General features: G+C 42.6%; 1 protein-coding gene and 1 long non-coding RNA gene across 4 annotated transcripts in view; one reads left to right on the forward strand and one right to left on the reverse strand.

Annotated features, from left to right (window-relative positions):
• Positions 1 to 6,057, reverse strand: part of LOC117268530 (uncharacterized) — a 48,211-nt gene extending 42,154 nt beyond the window's left edge. Inside the window, exon 1 of one of the 2 annotated variants that reach the window (XR_013487953.1) lies at positions 5,391 to 6,057. This is a non-coding gene — a long non-coding RNA (uncharacterized LOC117268530). The remainder of the gene's footprint in view (positions 1 to 5,390) is intronic. The other variant, XR_004502656.2, reaches the window with a different exon arrangement.
• A 1,847-nt stretch (positions 6,058 to 7,904) lies between these two features.
• sox10 (SRY-box transcription factor 10) lies at positions 7,905 to 19,097 on the forward strand. 2 transcript variants are annotated; one of them, XM_033645060.2, is made up of 4 exons: positions 7,905 to 8,048; positions 11,108 to 11,951; positions 14,034 to 14,302; positions 14,457 to 19,097. In XM_033645060.2, exons 2-4 carry the CDS (start codon positions 11,509 to 11,511, stop codon positions 15,245 to 15,247), a joined length of 1,503 nt encoding a protein of 500 aa, XP_033500951.1. In that variant the 5' UTR covers positions 7,905 to 8,048; positions 11,108 to 11,508; the 3' UTR covers positions 15,248 to 19,097. The 2 variants fall into 2 exon arrangements, with proteins under 2 accessions (XP_033500951.1, XP_033500952.1); XM_033645061.2 differs by having other exon boundaries at positions 14,034 to 14,194.
• The last annotated feature ends 4,055 nt before the right edge of the window (positions 19,098 to 23,152 follow it).

Raw genomic sequence — 23,152 nt, forward strand, 5'->3', positions numbered from 1 at the left:
CACACACACACACAATATAATAGACACACACATCCCAACTCACTACCCAGCTGCAGTGAAAGCCCTTCCAAGTTCTTGCCAACCCCTCACACACACAAATGCACGCGCACACACACACACACACACACACACACACACAAATGCACGCGCACACACACACACACACACACACACACACCCCTCCTCCCTGACCAGTAACTCAGAGACAAGGCGACAAACACAAAGGGATAGGAACTTCGGTGGTATGAGCACAAAGGCAGGATTCACAGACGTTCAAATGGGGGACCTATTTAAATGTAACACAGCTGCATGAATTTATTAAGACAGACGGACAGAGCGAAAAGATCAGGAATGTCCACTTTAAAGATTTCTTGACATTTTAATTGGGGATGTAACTCACATTTATCACTATTAGGGGATAACCTATAAATAATAGAAGCTCACTTACATACAGTTATTGTTGCCTTTCATTACGTTAGGCTGCTTTTAAATTGGCGGGGTGGTTTGATGGTGTTCTTCAGCACGAATCCCTAGCAGCTCTAGTTGTGTGAGTCTATGGCTGACCTTTGACCTCGCTGTAGGATAGGAAAATAAATGGGAATCCATCAGTATCTCATTATTATAAGACAGAGTTCATTACATTTATAATAACTTAATAACTGTGGCCCACCGGATCCCTCTTCAAGGTTGACTGATCCACTTCAACGGGCAAAAACTAACACACCTGCAGCTCTGTCCTGCACAGGTGCACGCAGAGACAGAGTGTCACAGAGGGGCAGAGCGAGTTTGTGAGTAAGAGAGGGATGTAAACTGCTTTCAAACGATTCAGACTTTTGAGATTCTTACCTATCAGAGTCAGCAGAAATGTGTTTGTCTAAAAAACAAACGCATCTCCAGGAAAAATGTTGGCATTGTTTCTGCAAATCAAGTTATTATATGGCAGGCAGATTAAAACTTGGTTAATGTGTGGTAAGGTTAGGGCACAAAAATCACTTGGTTATGGTTAAAAAAAAGAGAACTTTTGGCTTAAAATACCAGTTTTTTGGGAGGCACAATCCAGACAGAAAAAGCAGCAATGTCCCAATTAAAAAAAACAAAACTTTTTGCACCACCATTCCTGCTGGAAAAACAATGAAGGGTCACTAAGGAACACCCACATTTGGGGCTAAAAAGCTGCAGGTAACACAGCGATGTATTCCTAAAAAACACCCACATTTGGGGGCTTAAAAGCTGCAGATAATACAGCGATGAATTCCCAAAAAACCTCCATGTTTGGGGGCTAAAAAACTGCAGGTAACACAGCGATGAATTCCAAAAAAAAAACATCCACATTTGGGGGCTAAAAAGCTGCAGGTAACACAGCGATGAATTCCTAAAAAACATCCACGTTTGGGGACTATAAAGCTGGTGGAAAAACAGTGACAAGCCACTAAAAACAACCATGTTTAAGGCTGAAACGCTGCAGGTAACACAGGGATGGATTCCTAAAAAACACCAATGTTTGGGGACTATAAAGCTGGTGGAAAAACAGCAATGAGTCACAGAAAACACCCACGTTTGGGGGCTATAAAGCTGGTGGAAAAACAGCAATGAGTCACAAAAAACACCCACGTTTGGGGGCTATAAAGCTGGTGGAAAAACAGCAATGAGTCACAAAAAACACCCACGTTTGGGGACTATAAAGCTGGTGGAAAAACAGTGACAAGCCACTAAAAACAACCATGTTTAAGGCTGAAACGCTGCAGGTAACACAGGGATGGATTCCTAAAAAACACCAATGTTTGGGGACTATAAAGCTGGTGGAAAAACAGCAATGAGTCACAGAAAACACCCACGTTTGGGGACTATAAAGCTGGTGGAAAAACAGCAATGAGTCACAAAAAACACCCACGTTTGGGGACCATAAAGCTGGTGGAAAAACAGCAATGAGTCACAAAAAACACCCACGTTTGGGGACCATAAAGCTGGTGGAAAAACAGCAATGAGTCACAAAAAACACCCACGTTTGGGGACCATAAAGCTGGTGGAAAAACAGCAATGAGTCACAAAAAACACCCACGTTTGGGGGCTAATAAAGCTGGTGGAAAAACAGTGATGAGCCACTAAAAACACTCACGTTTAAGGCTGAAACGCTAAAAACACTGCAGGTAACACAGGGATGGATTCCTAAAAAACACCCACGTTTGGGGGCTATAAAGCTGGTGGAAAAACAGCGATGAGTCACAAAAAACACCCACATTTGGGGGCTATAAAGCTGGTGAAAAAACAGTGACGAGCCACTAAAAACACCCACGTTTAAGACCGAAAAGCTGCAGGTAACACAGGGATGGATTCCTAAAAAACACCCTCGTTTGGGGGCTATAAAGCTGGTGGAAAAACAGCGATGAGTCACAAAAAACACCCACATTTGGGGGCTATAAAGCTGGTGAAAAAACAGTGACGAGCCACTAAAAACACCCACGTTTACGGCTGAAACGCTGCAGGTAACACTGGGATGGATTCCTAAAAAACACCCACGTTTGGGGGCTATAAAGCTGGTGGAAAAACAGCAATGAGTCACAAAAAATACCCACGTTTGGGGGCTTAAAAGCTGCAGGTAACACAGCGATGAATTCCCAAAAAACCTCCATGTTTGGTGACTAAAAAGCTGCAGGTAACACAGTGATGAATTCCAAAAAAATATCCACATTTGGTGGCTAAAAAGCTGCAGGTAACACAGTGATGAATTCCAAAAAAATATCCACATTTGGTGGCTAAAAAGCTGCAGGTAACAAAGCGATGGGTCACAAAAAACATCCACGTTTGGGGGCTAAAAAGCTGCAGGTAACACAGTGATGAATTCCTGAAAAACCTCCATGTTTGGGGGCTAAAAAGCTGCAGGTAACACAGCGATGGGTCACTAAAAAACATCCACGTTTGGGGGCTTAAAAGCTGCAGGTAACACAGCGATGGGTCAATAAAAAACATCCACGTTTGGGGACTATAAAGCTGGTGGAAAAACAGTGACGAGCCACTAAAAACACCCACGTTTAAGACCAAAAAGCTGCAGGTAACACAGGGATGGATTCCTAAAAAAGACATCTTATGTGTGGGGACTAAACAGCTGGTGGAAAAACCTAAATGACTCACTAAAAAACAACTGGTTTTGTTGTTTGTTGGTGTGGTCTGCAACGTGGTAGACTTCATGCTTGGCAGGCATCTTGCCAATGTGTCATGCCATTCATCATTCCTTCCACCCACTGATGACAAAGTCAGCTCAAATATGTCACTGGAGAAATGTTGATTTGATATGTATGGAACATATTACAACATTTTCTTCTGACAACTGGACTGCTGAAACAAAACGATCAATTTTTGCATCTTGGCTACTTTGCAGAAGAATGCTCATCTCTTGCTCCATAACACACAACGTAAAACACTTAAATATGGATTCTAGATTCCCTGCAGTGGAGACACTTTTTCCTCCTACTTAAACTTAAATCACTCCATCAGCCGCGTAACTAGATACAATATACACAACAACTTCATGTAGTTTACAGGACACATGCACCAAGTAACGTACATGTAAAATTAGGGCTCTTTAAACATGGTTTTGAAATTAGTTGGGGTCAAGCCTACATTCTAATGTTAATAAATTGCAGCACATAAACCAAATGTGTTTCTATCTGGCTGGTATTATATCCTCTGAATCCAGTGTGCCCTACAATTTCTGTTAAATTATTACAAATTTGTACAAACCTGTTTACAGAGAGTGACATCATCTGGCACCAAAGAACAGCCAATACCAGCTTTCACACAGATTTTGTTTAAATCCAAAGCTCCATATTTATTGCTTTATTTTTGTTTAATCCTCTCAAAAACTGCGTTATCATGTGAGTGTAATGACACGACAGGCACTTAGAAACCACATCCTGAGAAACATAGGAGTGCCTCATATTTAGTAGAAATGTCAGGTTAAGAGAGGGCGATGATGATGTGAGCCTCTGGGCCTAACAGTCACAGGACTGTGTGACTTCTATTTTGATGCTGTCGACCCAGAGCCCGCTGACCTGCATGTGTGTGTGCTTCACAACAAACTACATCTCAGCCATGACAGGACAAGTTTTTTAGTGCCATCTGTGTGTGTTTCTTCTCTAGGTTTAAAACCTCAGTCCTTTATTATCTTTGAATTTTGTCAGTGCTGCAATGTATTTACTGAAACTAAAACAGTTTTAATTTGCAGACTGAGCCTCAAAGGTTGCACACGTTTAGACAGTGAAGTCAAATCACCAATTTAGTAAGAATCAAAACAGATCCATTATTGCTACGAGTTTTCCTTTTTTCAAGTGATTTTATTACTTTTATATTCACTGTAAATTTCTCATAACATCACAAGTAAATATTTCGATCAAAGTTTATTCATGTAAATAATCTAATCAAATAATTAAGACTTTTGCACAGATTTGAATGGGCAAATGTTTTTTTTTTTATTCAGCATACAAATAATTTAATAAAGTAATTAAGATGAATTAATAAAAATTGTAAACTTGTATTGATTATTATTTCTCAAATCTACCAAAAGGCTGGAAGTCCCGCATCATTTCACTAAAACCATATCATTTAATGTTTTATATATAATTGGAAAATTATGTTTTTTTCTTTTAAAAACTGTAAAGCTACTCAAGAAAAAAACAACTGTAATTATTGAGGCACAATTATACATTTTATAATAAGCAAGACAAGACTTTTCAATTCTTTATTTCCCTGGAATAAATGTATTATTTATATTATTTATAGGCCTAATAGAAAAAAAATGTAGGCTGGAAAAAATAATCCGATCTTAAATAACAGATGCATTTATAATGTTTTGGCTCATGAATTTTTTTTTTTATATATATAGATAAAAACTGTCAGTATTTGCAGCGATGAGGTATTAAAGCAGCAGAATTATCTTAGTCTATATACATAAAGCCTACATTACGCAGTTATTTTTCCGAACGTTTCATCTATTTTTGGCATAATTAAATTTCTAGTCTGCAGACTATAGAGGTCATCCATCATCATCCCGAGGGCAACATTTTCGGACAGAGGTGTCTAGGTTAGTATTTTATTAAACAAGAATAAATGATGTCGTCGCTTTTCTCCAGGCAGATAATTTGGAAGCTTTCTCACTGATACTTAAAATAAATAAAAAGTTTACTAAAACATAAAATTCAAACCATTATTTGAGCAACCAGCACATTACTCCACAACACCTTGTGGCCACAGAACCGTGTAAGATTAATCTGCATTTTTCGGTCTCACCTAAACGTCACTCACTCATGGAGCGATGTATTTGTTGGGCCTGTTCATTTCCCCTCACCTCCGTTATTTGCGCACAAACACACACACACGCCAAAACAAGCACTCACGTCAAACCGAGGCCGGGCCGCAAATCCTCCGCTGCACAGCGGGAGAGAAATCCCCGGAGTGTCTCTGTGAAGATCCCCGGGTTTAAAGCTCCAGGAGCCGGACGGTCCCACCACAGCCTCCCGGGGGCCGGAGTCGCCGCGCTCCTGGAGCATTTTACTCTTTATATGTGAGAGTTTGTTGAGACGCGGACAAAGAGTGGCGGTGGAGGGGAAGACACAAGCTTTTTCCTTCTTTTCTTTTCTTTTTTCATATGCACAGAACTGCTTTTTGTTCCCCCCGCTTTTTTTTCATTAAAGGGAGAAGGGGGTGCTGGTTTTTGATCACATGATTCCAATTCACCTGAGATAAAACAAAGGACGCAAAGAAAGGAGGGAGAGAGGCAGAGAATCAGACAGAGAGATGCTCTCATGGTTAGGATTCCCTTATCACGGTCAACATTTAAAAAAAAAAAAAGTGGTGATTTTTGGATTGGGTGCCAGTGTGTCGCATGGCGGGGATACAAGGGGTCATTGTTGGGGAAGAACAGCGCTGGTGTTTGTATCCGTGCGGCCCATGATGTCCCCTCTCGTCTCTCCTTTCTGCGTTAGACTGTTTGGTCTCTAACGCGCGCTCTGTTGCGCTCAGGCGAGGCGCTGATGCAATTATAACAGTCACACATGGACATAAAGGGGCGCACTGTCGGATGCCACCACGTAATCTTTTTAAGGGCCTTTGAATGTTATCTACACCTGCGATGTGGCGCTGAGTGCAAATGGATAAACATTCATATCAATCTCAATTACACCCTGAGAATGTGTGCTTTTATCTCGGGATCACTTTGGAAATATGTGTTTTTAAAGTGCTTTCCTCTGGGATGTTTGTGTCTCGCCACACCTTTGAGACGTTGTGCTTTTAAATTCCTAATAAAAAAAATCAAATCAGACACATTTTACCACTCTAAATCCAGCATCGGCTTCGCAGTATCATGATGTGCAATCATTCTGTGGCCCAAATGTTTGTTTCTGCCTAGAAATGGTGGAAACCTCCTTCACACGAGCCATTTCTGATGCAAATCCATTAACAGACTTTTATAAATGTTCAGTCAAAACAAACTGTGTATCTGATCGTGTTTATGTGCGCAACGGTGCGTAAAATCTGAGCACCTGTGTTGTCAAAATGCAACATTCTCTGCTGTTGTGCTTTTAAATTCCTCACAATAATCAAATCAGACACATTTTACCACTTTAAATCTTACACTGGCTTCGCGACATTACGATGTGCAATATAAATGTTGAACATTATATTGCACAATGAACATTATAAATATTCAGTCAAAACAAACTGTCTATCTGATCGTGTTTATGTGCGCAAAGGTGCGTAAAATCTGAGCACCTGTGCTGGCAAAATGTAACACTCTCTCCTCTGCATCTTATTTAAGACTTGAACAGCATTTGATGAACTCCACCCTCTGTCTGTTTGTCCCCATCTTCCTCAAAAACGGTTCAGGCCTCTGATATCCTCTGGGATTTTTGTGCCATGATACTCTTTGGAGTCGTTGTGCTTTTAAATTCCTCACAAAAATTAAATCAGACACATTTTACCACTTTAAATCTTACATCCGCTTCGCAACATCGTGATATGCAATCATTCTGTGGCCTAAATTTCTTCCTAGAAAAGTAGAAAAACTTCCTTCACACGATGCACATCCAGTAACACTGACCTTAATAAATATTCAGTCAAAACAAACTGTCTATCTGATCGTGTTTATGTGCGCAAAGGTGCGTAAAATCTTTGTTGTCAAAATGCAACACACTCCACTGGCTGCATCTTAGACTTTAACAGCATTGAACATGTTTGATGAACTCCAGTCTCTGTTTGTCTCAATTTAACGCAAGAAGCGATCAGGCCTCTGATAAAGCTTTAATTTAAATCTGTGGATATATGAAATTGCCTCCGAGCGTGTTCTGAAATCTAAAATTAAACTGCGTCATCATCGACACGTGAGAACACAGTTTCTCAGCCGATGGATTGTCCTCGAAACTCCTGCAGGCGAAACACTTAATTTAATTGAGTCCATATATGCTGTAGATTCGTGCACAGTTTCGATTTAAGTAAGCGCATTTGAATTGTAAATGTTGGCACCTGTAAGAGAAATGGTCCTTTTAATTAACTGGACTTCAAGTTAACACCAAAACAAGACCTGCATAATTTCTCAGGTGTGCAATTACGTATGAATGATGGTCATCTTCACATAAAATCGTCAGAACAGATCATGTACAAAATGAAACGCTTTTGTACTTTGCTGTGCGTAAAATTTGGTGCGCACAATTACGCACGCTTATATATTAACTTCCACTTATTTTAGGGACACCAAACTTAAATTTTCCTCCCATTTTGATATTAAGAAAGAGCGAGAGCGCTGCAAAGAAAGAATTATTGCTTCAACCAATCAGAGCTCTCCTCCCCAGCATCCGCACTGCTCCTTTAAGACTCGTCCTCCCCAGCATCTTTTTTTTTTTCTCTGCCTCATACAAGGAGCTCTTTAAGCCCCGGCACCGACACACAGAGCAGGCATTCATACTCGGGCAGCGCGAGCGAGGGGGCTCGGGAGCGAGCGTCACTTTGGAAACTCACGGATTCTCGTGCTAAACCGGCGACCTCCTTTTCTCATTACTGAAGTAAGGCGCTTAGCATTTCCAACTCTTTCCTCTCTGCTGCTGCTGGGGGCTACTCTGACTCTGCGGTTTGATTGTTTCTTCTAGTCGGAATCAGAGAGGAGAACCCCAGACTCTGAATTAGAGATGTGATTTTAGAATCAAATAATCTTAACATTGCATTGATGATTATTAACAACTGTTTGCGAGCTCTGGCGTTGGTTTCAGACTGATCCAAAATGACTAATGACTTGCTCGTTCTTTAATAATTTAGCAAGTTATTTCAGTCACTCGGGTCTTTCTGTAGAACCACACGAGAACCGTGTCGTTAAAAGATGTTTTTTTTTTCATATTTTACGCACAATGTCCAACATTTTTTGGCGATGATTATCATAAAAAATAATTTTCCATATCGTGATAATTCTTGTAATGATAGCCTTGTTACTGTGTCAGTGTTACAAGTGCTCCTGTTTTCAGTTATCCATCATTTGTTTGGACAGTTTTTCTTGACAAGAATTTTAAAAGTCAAGCTTTTTCTTTTTAACTTGGAGACATTAACAACCCTTTTCGCACTATGAAAAGCATAATGCTCAAACATTTTTTAAAGAAGGGGGAAGTTTTGAGAAATTGCAAGAGACTGTGAAACAAATAAGCCTTATCTTCGACACGGACTTTGGTTCAGATGGAAAAAAAGCAGTGTCTGGACTATTTATTTACATATTTTGTGCATCTTTGGCTGGTTTGTTCTATATTTACTGTTGTTCTTGGGGGCTGTGCGGACTGGATGCCACCAGATATATGAGCTATTGTTAATCTAATCGCAGAAACAAGCAAATTAAGGCCAACTCTCTGGCAACTCAAGCGGCGATAATGAGTTCACATAGCCGGAATTCATTACGCACAGTAAATGTGCTCAGTGATGTAAATTAACAACAAGCGTGATTTGAGGGGTGTTTCAAAAACAATTTATATGTAACATATCAGATAATAAAATCAAATGACAACTGATGAGCGTGCCCAGCGGATAGACGACTCTCTGTTGAGTCCGTGATTCGCTTGTTTGTTCCTAATTTGAGGCGCAATCTGTTAAATAAATAACATACTTTATAATCAGTGTGGTCAGTGACTAAATGGAATTATAAGCACTTTTAGATCATTGCTCTTGTCTTTCTTTGATAAGATCGACATGAGAAGCAAACAGAGGCAACGTGTGCGCAATGGCGTGTCTGGTGCCTTTACGCACGATGTTTACGCATTGTGTCTGTGCAGCAGGGACACTGTGGAGACAGTCTGTGAAGTGGCCTTGCAGACCAGGTGGCAGGCGAATATCATTATCAATGCGCCTCGGACAGATGGTGAAGCTTTACGCACCTCTGCTGGAACTGGATCCGATTCTTGACATTCAGTCTGACGTTAATTAAACATTGTCAGAAGACGTCAAACGTTTATTAAGAGTCACACGACACCATGTGTAATTTACCTCTGGTAGGCCTATATATTGTCATAATCATTATATAAACTCACTTAAAGCAGCCTATATGCATAGTTTGTTTCTAGGCTTAACGTTAAAACAGCGCTGAACATTTTTCCCAAATATAAAGGTGAGGTAACCTGAGTGTTAAGTGGGTATACCCCCCCCCCCCTACTTAACCCACACATGAACACACAGACTGTAAAACTGACAGGCTGTTTCATAATGTCACTGGACGTGAGCGAGATCGCTAATTTTCCTGCAACACGACACCGGGGCAGAAAACAAACCAGCGCGCTGTGCGTTGCTGGTTCACAGGAAGTTCGCTGATTTCGGACGTAAAGTTCGAGGCGGGCGTGTTGATTTAATAGACAAAACAAGGACACATTTTGCTCCCGCCGATAGACCTGCCCCTGTTTGACAAACAGACTGTGTCTAATTCACACACGCGGACCGTACCGACGCGCACGCACACACCTTTGTTTCTCACATAGTTTTCAGCGAATATGAAGTCCTTTATATGTTGTCCTACATGAAAATGTCTCCAATACTCACATGAAGTTTCAACATAAATGTAGATTTCAGATAAAAGAAGCAGAGGATTTTTATTCTGGCGAAATTTGAGACATTTACACTATAAATTTGATGCAAACTTGCGCACAAATTCGCAGATATAAATTCACCCGAACGCATGAAATTAAACTTACTCGTCTGTGCACACTGTAACTTTTGTCTAACAGGTTTTTGCCTGATGAAGGTCTAGTCACCGGAACGTTGCAGTTGAATTAAAGTCATTATTTTTGCAAGTTAGAGAGTGTGCAGGAGTCTTTTCCACAAGTTTTGTTCTTTTCCTCCCTCTTATATGCACCTGTTTGGAAATAGTTGTGTGAAGTATTCCTTTGTTGTGTGTGGCAATATCGTATCATCACACAGTGCCAAGTATCAATTTTTTAATTATATAAATTCTTAATATTACAAATACAAATTAAACTTTAGGTAGCCTAGAATAATAAAATCAAATGCTTTTCCAGTCCACTATACATTTTGCTGCAAAAAATAAAAAATAAAATAGCTGAAGCAAGCTGAAAACTCCTCTTACTTATCATATTTGATGAAATAGATGTTTTCCTTTGGGGACATAATTTACAGTTGGAAAAAAAGTAATAAATCGCAATATATTTAAAATCGCAATAATATTTTATCATGACTTAAGTATCGTGATAATATCATATCGGGATTCTCCCCGCTACTTTTTATATGTGTCCCTCCTGGAGATTGAAGCAATCACTGGAGACTCTCTCTTTTCATTTCTTTATAAGGGTTGCTATTTAAAGGTGCAGGCAATGTGAGGACATGGCCCCACAAACGGACTACTTTATTGAACAAAAACTGGGGTGGGACAATGGCTTCAGGGCCAGTCTTTTAGCTTTTATAACTGTGATGGAGAGAAAATCACTGTGCCCGAATGATCCACACAGTGAGGTCTTTACTTCGCCTCATGTATTGAAAACACTCACAGACAACAGCTCATACACCTACAGGTGTTGGTGAAGTATCTGTTGCCTGATTAGGCATTGCTGATCTGACGCTCCTGATCATTCTGCTGTTCCAGGTCGTCTCTGTTGGATATCAACCGCGGGACAAACGGAGGAGAGTGAAGGGGAAGTCAGGAGGGAAGTGAGACTGGGTGAGTTTGGTGCTGACAGTTGTGCATTAGCAGGTAAACTGGGGTCCAAGGTGCGCGCTGAGCCGCCTATGATACCAACAACACGGATGGAAAGAACTTTAATGTGGAACCCTCACAGAGTTTTGCAACGGAGGCTGAGAGTAGAGACAGACTGGCAGTTCATATTATAACTTGAAGGAGCCCAGAGGGACAGATCAGACAGCCGACACTCCGTGCATCACTGTAGGGATTAACAGCATCAAGGACCCGACAGGTAGAGCTGAGCGTTTAGGAACAGACCTTGCACCTTCTGCGCACCTGGAGGCTTGTGTGTGTGTAGGAGGAGGATGTCCAGAGAGGAGCAGAGCTTGTCGGAGGTTGAGCTCAGCCCGGGGATGTCGGACGACAGTCGCTCTCTGTCGCCGGGTCATTCCTCCGGTGCGACTGGCGGGGGGGACTCGCCTCTCCACGGGCAGCAGCAGCCGCAGCAGCCGCAGCTGGCGAGTCTGGACGACTCGATGGCGGGCTGCTCGTCCATCAAATCCGACGATGAGGACGACCGCTTCCCGGCAGGAATCCGTGATGCAGTCAGCCAGGTGCTCAACTGCTACGACTGGACCCTCGTGCCCATGCCCGTGCGCGTGAACACCGGAAACAAGAACAAGCCGCACGTGAAGAGGCCCATGAACGCCTTCATGGTGTGGGCGCAGGCGGCGCGGAGGAAACTGGCCGACCAACACCCGCACCTGCACAACGCGGAGCTCAGCAAGACCCTGGGGAAGCTCTGGAGGTGAGGAGGCCATTTCATGTGGATAGTTCAGCGCTGTCAGATCACTGTCATCATGCTCACACAGAAATGTGTAGACAGTAAAAGAAGTACCTACTGCTCTTTGTTTTTACTAAATAAAAAGGTTGAGGATAAATCTGCAGATAAGGGACAGGGTTTGTTTTTTCCAAGGTGGGGGTTTGGGGAAATAGCTCCAGATTAGCACAGGGCAAAGGTCAGTGTCATGGTCAAGCCTGAGGGTTTCAAGAATACATGCAACTGGGTAAAGCAATCTCAATTTCAATTTCGATCTCCTGTAATCTTCTATTAATTTTACATTTTTGTGCACCATCAATCTTTTACCTAAGGCAATAGGAGTAAATTTTGGGGAGGACATGGGGGACAAGTCCTTCTCAATATTTAGAACATGTGCATTTGTCCTCCTAATAAAAACATGCAAGTAGCAGAAGATTTTTATTTGAATTAAAGACACTTCCACCATAAATCGATGCAAGGCAAAAAATTATGCAGGAAAATTTTCCCCAAATGCAGGCAATTAAGAGTTTGATGCTCAAAATATCCTGGGGGAGGACTGCAAACCCCCGTTTCAAATGTACCTTCCTTCCAAGTGTTGACACGAAACCTACGCCCTTGCTTCAGGCCAACTTGAACAAGCACACTCACGTAGTTGCTGATAGACAAGGGCGTAAGATGCTGTGTACTTTTACAGATAAAACTGTGAAAGCTCACTGTAGGTTATCGCATAAACACTACTTCTTTATTATTCTTCTTAATCAATGATATTTTTTCTTATTATAAAATTAGGATAATTATGCAACAAGCCTTTGCCCCTTTTCTCTGGACCATTTAGTTTAAGTCATGTGCTTTATTTTCTTATGAACAAAAGGCACAGTTGAGAAAATAAAGCAAGACAACATGCCCCCACCTGAGCTGATGTGTGGTATTATATTTTCTGCTAAAACTATTTGCTGTAATTGAGTTTTACTGTATATGAACATGATTTTTAGTAGACATCGTTGCCCTAAGACACTGCCACAGTACCTCAGTAGACATTTTTCCGCACAGCTCACCAGCTGAGAAGTGTATATATGTGTTTACTGTGAGTTTGTCACGGTCACATGTTCCTGAATCCAGGCTAATTTTATAGACTGGCCATGTACCTGGAGTAAATGGCTCCTGAGGGAAACGGAGGGTGTTTTCACAAGCTTTCAGCTCACGTTTAAAGTGCAGGTTTTTAACCCTCAAACGTAAAGGCTTTGCAAGATTCTTTTTAACTGTGTCTGAGTGCTCGAGCGTCAACACCGCTGCCTCACGATCACCTGCAGTTCTTTACGGTCATAGTTCTGCCAGACTACACATCCAGTGTCTGTGTTCTCACACAGAACACTCACTACTTGCTAAAAAGAAGGTCAGAAAAGTTAAATTCATTAACGTTGTGTGGACTGAGCATTTATTAGATAAAGACTTGACCCTGGGCTCAGGCATGATTGGTTAATTGGCCCAGAAACATGAAGAACAGGGAGGTTGAGGAAGGTCAGGGGTTTCTCATGCCATTCCTGCCAGCAGTAGTAATAAGGAGCTTGGTTTCATGTTTGCAGACAGGATGCATCTTTGGCCTGTTTTATTTCATTACTGTCTAGCAGCAGTCAAATGCCCCTGGCAGGCATTACAATGGATGCACATACACAGAATAAAGCACTATGTATCAATATGCGCTAAAACGGACTAAACTTATTTGTGGAAAACGTGTTGCCAAGCATATCTGTGAAAATAATTTTGACCCATATACTGTATGTTGATATTCTTTAAAGCCTATTATTCCAGATCCTTCACTTCCTCCAGAACTCTTAAAGAAATCATCTTAAGGTGCATTTCATGTTACCATTTACATATACTTTAAATGTTTTCAGATTCCCCACACCAAAAGAAAAGTTCCCAACATTTCCTCACTTTTGGATGACCTTGTAGAATATATATTGCAGCTAAAAACCAACATTGTGGCCTAATTCTTATTGAGTGCTGGGATTTCTCTTCTTCATACTTTAAACAACCCAATCTACCTTCCATCTTCCCTTTTTATCTAAGGCTTCTTAATGAGAGTGACAAGCGACCCTTCATCGAGGAGGCAGAGAGGCTGCGGAAGCAGCACAAGAAGGACTACCCTGACTACAAATACCAGCCAAGACGCCGCAAGAGTGGAAAGCCAGGTTCTGGATCAGGAAGTGAGGCCGATGGCCATTCGGAGGGTGAGGTCACCCACAGCCAACCTCACTACAAGGGCCTCCAGCTGGATGTGGCCCTGAGTGGGGGAGCCGGGTCACCTCTGGCAGATGGGCACCACCCTCTTGCTGCAGGTGGGCTGCAGGCTCCCTGCCACGACGTTACTGATAGCATCCCTGTCGCACTGTTAGATCAGTGTAGATAAAACTAGACAGTATGGCACACAGAGAATTGCTTGAGTGTGCCAAGAAAATTACTGTAACCACATGTTTTCTTGTGTCTTTACAGGTCAGAGTCACAGTCCTCCTACACCTCCTACCACTCCCAAGACCGAGCCTCAGTCTGGGAAGGCAGGGGATGGAAAGCGAGAGGGTGCTGGGAATGGGGGCTCCCGTGGTGCAATGGGAGCAGAGGGGAGCTCAGGTGGTCCGGGATCTGGCAAACCTCACATCGACTTTGGTAATGTGGACATTGGTGAGATGAGCCACGAGGTGATGGCAAACATGGAGTCTTTTGATGTCAATGAGTTTGACCAGTACCTTCCACCTAATGGACACCCAGGGGTTGGGCAGAGTGCTGGGGCAGGAGCAGCTGCAACGACTTCACCTGTCTCTCCGTACACCTACGGCATATCCTCAGCTCTGGCAGCAGCCAGTGGACACTCCGCAGCCTGGCTCTCTAAGCAGCAGCAGCCGCTGCAACATCACGGCCCCCCTCTGGGCTCAGACCCTTCCAAGGCCCAGATCAAGAGTGAGGCTGGAGGTGCTGGGGGTCACTTCACAGAGGGAGCCTCAGTAGGTTCCCATGTCACCTACACTCCCCTCAGCCTCCCTCACTACAGCTCTGCCTTCCCCTCACTGGCCTCCAGGGCTCAGTTTGCTGAATATGCTGACCACCAGGCCTCAGGGTCATACTACGCCCACTCCAGTCAGGCCTCGGGGCTGTACTCTGCCTTCTCTTACATGGGGCCCTCCCAGAGGCCCCTGTACACTGCCATCACTGACCCAGCCAGCGTACCGCAGTCACACAGCCCCACGCACTGGGAACAACCCATCTACACGACACTGTCGCGGCCATGACAGACAACAAGACCAGAGGGCACTGGTGCAGGTTCAGCCCCCATGTCAGACCCGAGGAGCAGCAGCTACAACAGCAGTGTTGGTGGTATCGGTGGTGAAAGTGGTCTGGGCTGGGGGGATTGGGCAGGCACTGGGAGAGTCGGCAGGGGAGGCAGGAGGGGAGAAACCCCGTACTGCTCTCGCCCAGATGCAGAAGCGCTGTCACAGCCCAAGGATGAGCTTGGAGCGTGGTGCTTCTGAAGCGTGGTTGATTATTTGGGGCACTCAGTGTAGTAGTGAGAGAATGTATTACATTGCACCCATCATCACAGAGTTCAGGTTAGATTCACAGCAGCCAAGCCTCTGGCGCTCTAAACAGCATAATTGGCAGTGTTCATAAGTGGAAAAGGATCATGTCCCTGTCAGTTTGGTGACTGCATGTATATCAGAGGAGACACCTTGTGGTCCACAGTCCTCCCCAAGAATCCACAAGGGGTCAGTGGCACCAGAGAACATGGTACACACTGATAATTAGCAAGACTTTGATCTGTATTGTGAAGGGTGTGACTGAGATGGAGCCAAATTCATTATATATGAAATGGGGAGTACTGTAATACAAACTATTTGGCTGTGGCCCATTCACTTCTCAGGCAAGATTGACCTTTTATCAAACAGATGTTAGTTTTGTATTGCTTTTGGAAATCAATGCAACAATTACTGATGTCATTCTGTTGGTACATTTGACCCTGTTTAATTCAAATGATTATGCTGTGTTCATTTAACATGCGTTTTGTACACACAATTAACATGCATGGAAGAAAAATGCCATAAAACTCTGCTGAAGTTTTGTTAATTGTATATTAAGTCAAAAAAAATATTTTCATGATGACTGACTATTATCAGGATAGTTTGAACGATGTACTTGAAATTACAAATGTACGTTTATTGATGAAGATTTGTAAAATGACCAAAGTTTTGAGACCAAAACTTGCAGAACAGAAACTGATGTTTCTCCCAACGTGACACTCAAAACTACCTTACATTTTGTAGCTAATTAGTTTTCTCTTAGCTGTCAACATTTTTCCAATGTGACTGAAACATACTGGTGTCAAAAGCTACTTTCGCCTTATTTTTTTCCACAGTGGCACTGATGAGTGTGATGAGTTTCATTAATATCTGACGCATTCGTGAAGAACATTCATGACAGAAGACAATGCAGAACAAATATAAATGCAGCACTTTTGTTTTTGCTTCCATTTTTCACGAGTTACAATAAAAAATCTTACACTTTTCCCTACACACACACAAAAGGTTTAGTTCTCTAAAAGGCTCTCCTTAAATCCATTTTAGTGAGCATTTCGCCAATTTAATCCACCCACGAGACAAGTGTGGCATATCAAAGTGCTGATTAAACAGGATGGTTATTACACAGGTTGTCTTGAGCTGCTCACAATAAAAAGCCACTCTGAAATGTGCAGTTTGATCACACACTGACTGCACGGATGAAACAATAAGCCGAACATAAGCAGTCTCCAATGTCGTTTCCAAGAATTTGGCAGTACATCCAACCGGCCCAGTGAGCCAGTCCAGGACCTTCACATCAAGATCGTCTCAGCACAGCCACTGAGATGAGCTTCCCTGAGACAGCTTCTGATGGTTTGTGTAGCAATTCTGAGTCTGGAGGTCCTGAGCTGGTGTGGTTACAGTTGGGTCGAATCCAGTCTCATTTTGAAGTTGTCGAATACTGGCATTTGGGTAGTGACTTCTGCATCAGATACCAATGGAAAAGTCGGCATGTGTCATGTCGGCATGACATGCCGCTGAGTACCATCAGTGTGTAATGGCACCTGATGGCATCAGGAGGAAATGCAGTGGGACAACAATGAAAGTTAAGGGGACGAAAAGTTCGAATAGGGCAGGTGGAAGGGGTGGTGGATGGGTCCAACAGTCGCTGACTTTCACCTGGTTGCCCAGAGTTTGCTTCCTGTATGAATGTAAAGCCAATCCCTGTTATATTTTTTCTAAACCTAACCATGTGTATGTGTGTTGGCTAAATATAGCCACGTGAAATTTGAAAGGGAAAAAAAAAAAGTTAAATCTCGATGCTGCACTGACATAGTACATTTATTTTGAAAGAGACTGTAGGCAAATGGAATATTTCCTGCGAAAATGGAAGTGTATTTTGAAAAGACACAATGCATATAACAGGCTAAAGTTGACAAGGCATCCCACAACATCAACAACAGATACACCCAGATTACCTTGTAAATTGTATGTAGACGTGAAAAGTCCACAACCAAACAGATATGTGATGAGGTCGAGATGACAACGTGTTGCCGGGTTGGGTTACACATGATCTGCAGTTGTGAGGCTGATTGGATGTACTGCCAAATTCTCGCACATGACAGTGAAGACGGTTTATGGTGGTAAAATTAACATTCAACTCACAGGCAACAGCTGCGGTGGACGTTCCTGCAGTCGGCATGCCAACAGCACTCTCCCTCAAAACTTGCAACATCTGTGGCATTGTGTTATGTGATAAATGTACATGTTTTAGAGTGTTTAGAGTGTTATTGTGAGCCTCACAAGGCACACCTGTGTGCTAAAGATGCTGTTTAATCAGTATGTTAATATGCCACACCTGTCAGGTGGATGGACTTTGTTGGCAAATTGATCACTGACACAGAATTTGTGAGCAAAATTTAAGAAACCTTAGCCTTTTGTGTGCATGGGAAAAGAAATAGAAACTCGAAAAATGGGATCAAAAACCAAAGTGTTGGGTTTATATTTTTGCTCAGCATACTTGCATAATCCATTTTTGCTTTCCATGGCTGCAACATGTCATAGAATACATATAGAAGCCTTTTCATTGTTTTAATCATTGACTGTATTAATGCTTTTTGCCGTTACTTTCTCCACTAAAAATCTGCACCACTGCCTTTTCTTTTCCTTTTTAATATCATTCAAAATGTGTATATAGAACAGTATTCAACGTGAAATGTCAGATCTTTTGATTGTAGTTGTGTAATTTTTAAAAAAGAAGCATTTTGGGGACAGTTTTAATGTGGGAGATGCCAATACTGAGAAACAGTTGCCAGAGATTGAGCGAGCAAAGCTTCCTGGAGATAATATGTTTTAACACAGCCTTATATTAAACTCAAAATGTGCCTGGTCCTTAACAATACCTGCTATTCATGCATGAAACAGAGAAGCGTTTTATCTGTTATGTTTGTGCCTTTCCCAGCGTTGTGGACTATTAGTTAAACTGTTCTAAACATTATGTTTATCTCTGTTTGGTATCTGTAGTCTACTGCGTTTCCTCGTCTCCAAAACAGAACTGTATTTTGAATATCTTATTCTCCATGTGCTTTGTTTTTATATATATATATATATATATATATATATATATATATATATGTATATGTATCACTCAAATATTCTTTATCACTACTGGACACAGATCCAGACAATATGCATGCAGCACTGCTTGTTTTAATTCACAGTCCATGGAAGCTTAAAGTCTGTTTGTATTTAACCATTGACCTCCAGCACAAGAGGCCACATTACATCTTTGTTGCTATGTGTGAATTATGTGTAACGTTGCTATGAATTTTACATCTCCTATTTATATTTGTTTCATGTTTGTGTGCGCTGTTAAATTGTTTCTCTCCATTATGAGGACAACTGTTGACTGTTACTGCCATTTTAGTATTTCATTTTTTGTTTTTCTTTCTTGTATAACTGTTGCCAGCACAGCACGGCAACACGACTTCTTAATAACAGCAGGAGCGAAAGCCTAAACATGTGATGATGACTAATGACCTTTTGCGCTCACTTGAAATAAAGCTCTATTATTTTTGCTTTGATACAAGTCCGCCTCTTGGAATATTTTTATGAGGAAACAAATGATGAAACTAATAAACAGCTCATCTCAGTCATCAACAAAATGCTCCTGTTTTACGAAGTTGATAAAAACTCATCAACAAAAACACGTCTTTATGGCATCTAGTGTCTCTGCATAACTAAAGGATAATTCACTTTCGCTGGTTGGGACTCACAGCTACAGCAATCTACAACTGTTCGCAAAGGTAAGGTGAACATGAGTGATGATGCAGGTGGTGTATGAGTGGGGACAGTGTGTTTCAAAAGCAGCACGCATCAGATGTACATTCGTAGCATGTAGCCGTCTACTGCAACTGCAAGTTTCCTCAGACTGAACTTGAACTAATCCAGCCCCAGATGAGGGTAAGATTGGTTATGCGTGCCTATATGCATATTTCAGTGTGCATGTATGTGTGTGTGTTTCTCTGTGTCGCGGGTTAAGCCTGACTCCTAATTCCCTCTCTTTAATCGGCTGTGTGATACTTTGGAAAGACAAAGAGGGCCATTGAAGGGGAGCTAGGGGAGGAGGGAAACAGGGGCATTGAGGGAGCCTTACCCATAACTGCCTGGCCTGTAGCTTCACCGGGATACAAAGGGACTCTCATACTTGCTCTGCACATAGACCCTGCAACCCCCACTACTCACTACCCACCCTCCTCCTCTCATCCCCCACACTCACCCCATCCACTAAAAAAACTCCTCTTGTTTCAGGTTGTAATGGGATTAAAACATTCCAAAAGTTAAGAGAGTTAACCAGAAGGAAGATGTAGGTAGAGATATTTCATTACGTGAATTCTGAGCAGCAAACCGTCAAAGCAGGTGTCGTTCAGGAGCAGAAGGACTGGGAACAGACGGTCGATGGAGCCATGAGGTCACCCCACCACCATCCGGTGCAGAGGAAGAATGGATCAAAAGCATAGTTCGTTAAGTAGAAGGGTTTCTCCAAGTCATAGAGACACATTGAAGTTTTGGTAAAATGTAACTCAAGTATTGCAGAGCTGATCTAAGGTTCTCATTCACCTTCATGATGAGACACCAAGTAATCACATGAAGTATATAGCGTGGGTATGGACAACACTCTAAAATATGAAAGCATGAAGAGAAAAAAGCTAAAGCTGGCCACATTAGTTGCGTCTGATCTAAAAGGGACAGTTCACCCTATTTATCAATCATCATTGTTTTGGTGTGAGATGCTGAGTGGTGGAGAAATCAGCTGTAAAGATGTCTGCCATCTGTCCAATATTATGGGACAAAATGGCACTAAAAACATTTTTAAATTTTTAAAAAAAAAAACCTCAACAGCATGTCTTTTTCTAAAAATCATGACTGAGTTACTCAAGATAATCCACAGACCATGTTGTGTGCAGTTTTATGTAGGAACTACTTTCGCTCCACTGAACTACACCCACCAACTGTGTCATTACACTGAAGGAAGGGTGCATCTGCTACCTCAGCTAGCATCACTGAGCTAACAAATGTTACAGCTCAGCCAAGGAGGACGCCATTAATGTTTACATCTTGCGCTGTCATGAGCACGAGCCTCTCGTCTATGAGTAGATGCACACTTCCTTCTGCAGAGTGCAGTTGGCGAGTGTAGTTCGGTAGAGAGAAAATAGTTCCTACATGAATCTGTTCACAATAAGGTTTGTGGATTATAGGCCCGTTTCCACCGCAGGAACTTCGGGGTAAATTTACGGGGCCGGGGCCGTTGGTGCGTGTCTCCACCGCAGGAACCACCCCCGAAGGACAGAGTTCTGGAACTTTTACAGGGGCTAAACAAGTCCCTGCCTCGGAGTAGGTACTCAGAACGGCCCCGAGAAACTTCTGGCTCGGGCTTGGGGATTACTTGGTGCTGATTGGATATACTCAAGGCGGGATGTGACGTTTTGTAATTAACAACATGGTTATCGTAGTTTAGCTGGGCTAACCGTTAGCTGTTAGCGGTGTCTGTAATAACTCTGGTCACGGTCCGTGAAAAAAAATTTTTTTCCAGCGGATATCTTAGTTAAAACATGATTGAGGTAGCAAAGCAGTTTTGTGTTGTTATGTGTGGTATTTATTCAGTTTTGGGAAATCACAATGTCTAGAAAGCATCAGGCTGCAGCTGACAGGGACAGCTAACAGCAGCAGCAAAGCTAACATCAGGACGTCATCTGTTAAAAGCCTCCCATTGTCGGATACAACATGAAACTACTCCAGTTAGTTCAATCATGTTGTAACTAAGACATCCGCTGGAAAAAATATTTTTTTCACGGACCGTGACCAGAGTTATTACAGACACCGCTAATGGCTAACGGCGTCCCTACGCCCCTACGTCGCCCCGGTCAAAATGGTCGTGGAATGATTACGTCACATACAGAGCCTGGTAACTTTACAGGAACCTTCCTCCTACTCCGCTCTCTCAGTGGAGACACAGCGGTTGAGAGGGCCGAGCGAGAGGACGTTCCTGTAGTAGTTCCTGCCCCCCAAATAGTACCAGGAACTTCTTCAGTGGAAATCGGCCTTATCCTGAGTGACCAGAGAGCTGTACTACGAAGCAGGATTTGGGGTTAGTGGGGTAACTTTAAGGTTAGCTATGAAGCTAGTTCACTTTTTACCAAGATAAATCACTGTGGTAACTTATGTTGAACAACTAACCTGCTGCAGAGCAGGTTACTTCAGAGTATTAGATCACAACCTGTCAACATCCTGACTTCTGACCAATCAGAGCACTGGAAAAAAAGTATCCAAAGACAAAAATCCAGAGTTACAGGTAAAAAGAGTATATATAGTCTATTTATAGGTGAGCAGAATAATTCCATTATGTCAGGCTCTGTATTTCCACTCTGGTTTTAAAACAGAGCCTCTAACAAACAGAGAGATTGTTTCCAACACTAAACACATGATGATGATTTAAGCAGCATTTTAATTGTACAAAGTTTATTTTGTGCCCAGAGTGATAGCTGACAGTGTGGCAGATTTTACACTAACTCCATCACTGTCACTCAGAATAATGACACGCCTGTGTGACAACTTTTGGAATAAAAAGACAGAGAACAATCCACACACTGTTAATCAGCTCCTGTGATTATAAATGCTACATTTTGGTCAGATAGACGTCAACAGTCATTAGGATGATTAGTTTTCCACTCTTTGCAGAAGCAGTCTGGCATTACTTCTAATTGTTTTTATTTGGAATACTCAGAGTAGTTTCATCATCCATCTGGCCTCAACGACGGTGCTGGAGAGGCTGGTCTTGGCCCACCTGAGACCGCAGAGACCGCAGGTGAAATCGTCCCTCGACCCTCTGCAGTTTGCCTACCAGCCTCACCTGGGAGTGGATGACGCCATCATCTACCTGCTTCAGCTCACTCACTCACACCTGGATGGATCCTGCCGTGCTGTGAGAATCACATTCTTTGATCTCTCCAGTGTATTCAGCACCATCCAGCCACTGCTACTGAGGGAGAAGCTGCAGGTGATTGGGCAGTGTCCTGTCTGACATGGTGGTTAGAAGCACAGGAGCTCCACAGCGGCCGTTTCTGTCTCCTTTCCTTTTCACCTTCAGTGGACCTTCAGTATGACTCTGGGTCATGCCACCTGTAGAAGTTCTCTGACAGCTCTGCAGTGGTTGGGTGTATAAGTGATGGACAGGAGGAGGACTACAAAGCACTGGTGAATGATTTTGTGGAGTGGGTTGGGAGAAATCACCTGATACTGAACGTTGCCAAGACCAGGGAGATGGTGACTGACTTCAGAAGGATGAGAACAGCTTCTCAACCCCTGAACATACAGGGGGAGGACATCAGCATGGTCGAGGACTACAAGTACCTCGGCATTCACATAGACAACAGACTGAACTGGAAGGCTAACACTGACGCTGTGTACAAGAAGGGGATGAGCGGAGGAAGCTGAGATCTTTCAATGTGTGCAGCAAGAAGTTGGAGATCTTCTACCAGTCTGTTGGGTGCAAACTGGACTCATTTGAAGCAGTGGTGGAACGGACATTGAACAAACGGTTATCCATCATTGATAACCCTGACCACCCCACATTTTCTACAACCT

The sequence above is a fragment of the Epinephelus lanceolatus genome, chromosome 18 (assembly GCF_041903045.1).
Source record: "Epinephelus lanceolatus isolate andai-2023 chromosome 18, ASM4190304v1, whole genome shotgun sequence".
NCBI lineage: Eukaryota > Metazoa > Chordata > Actinopteri > Perciformes > Serranidae > Epinephelus > Epinephelus lanceolatus.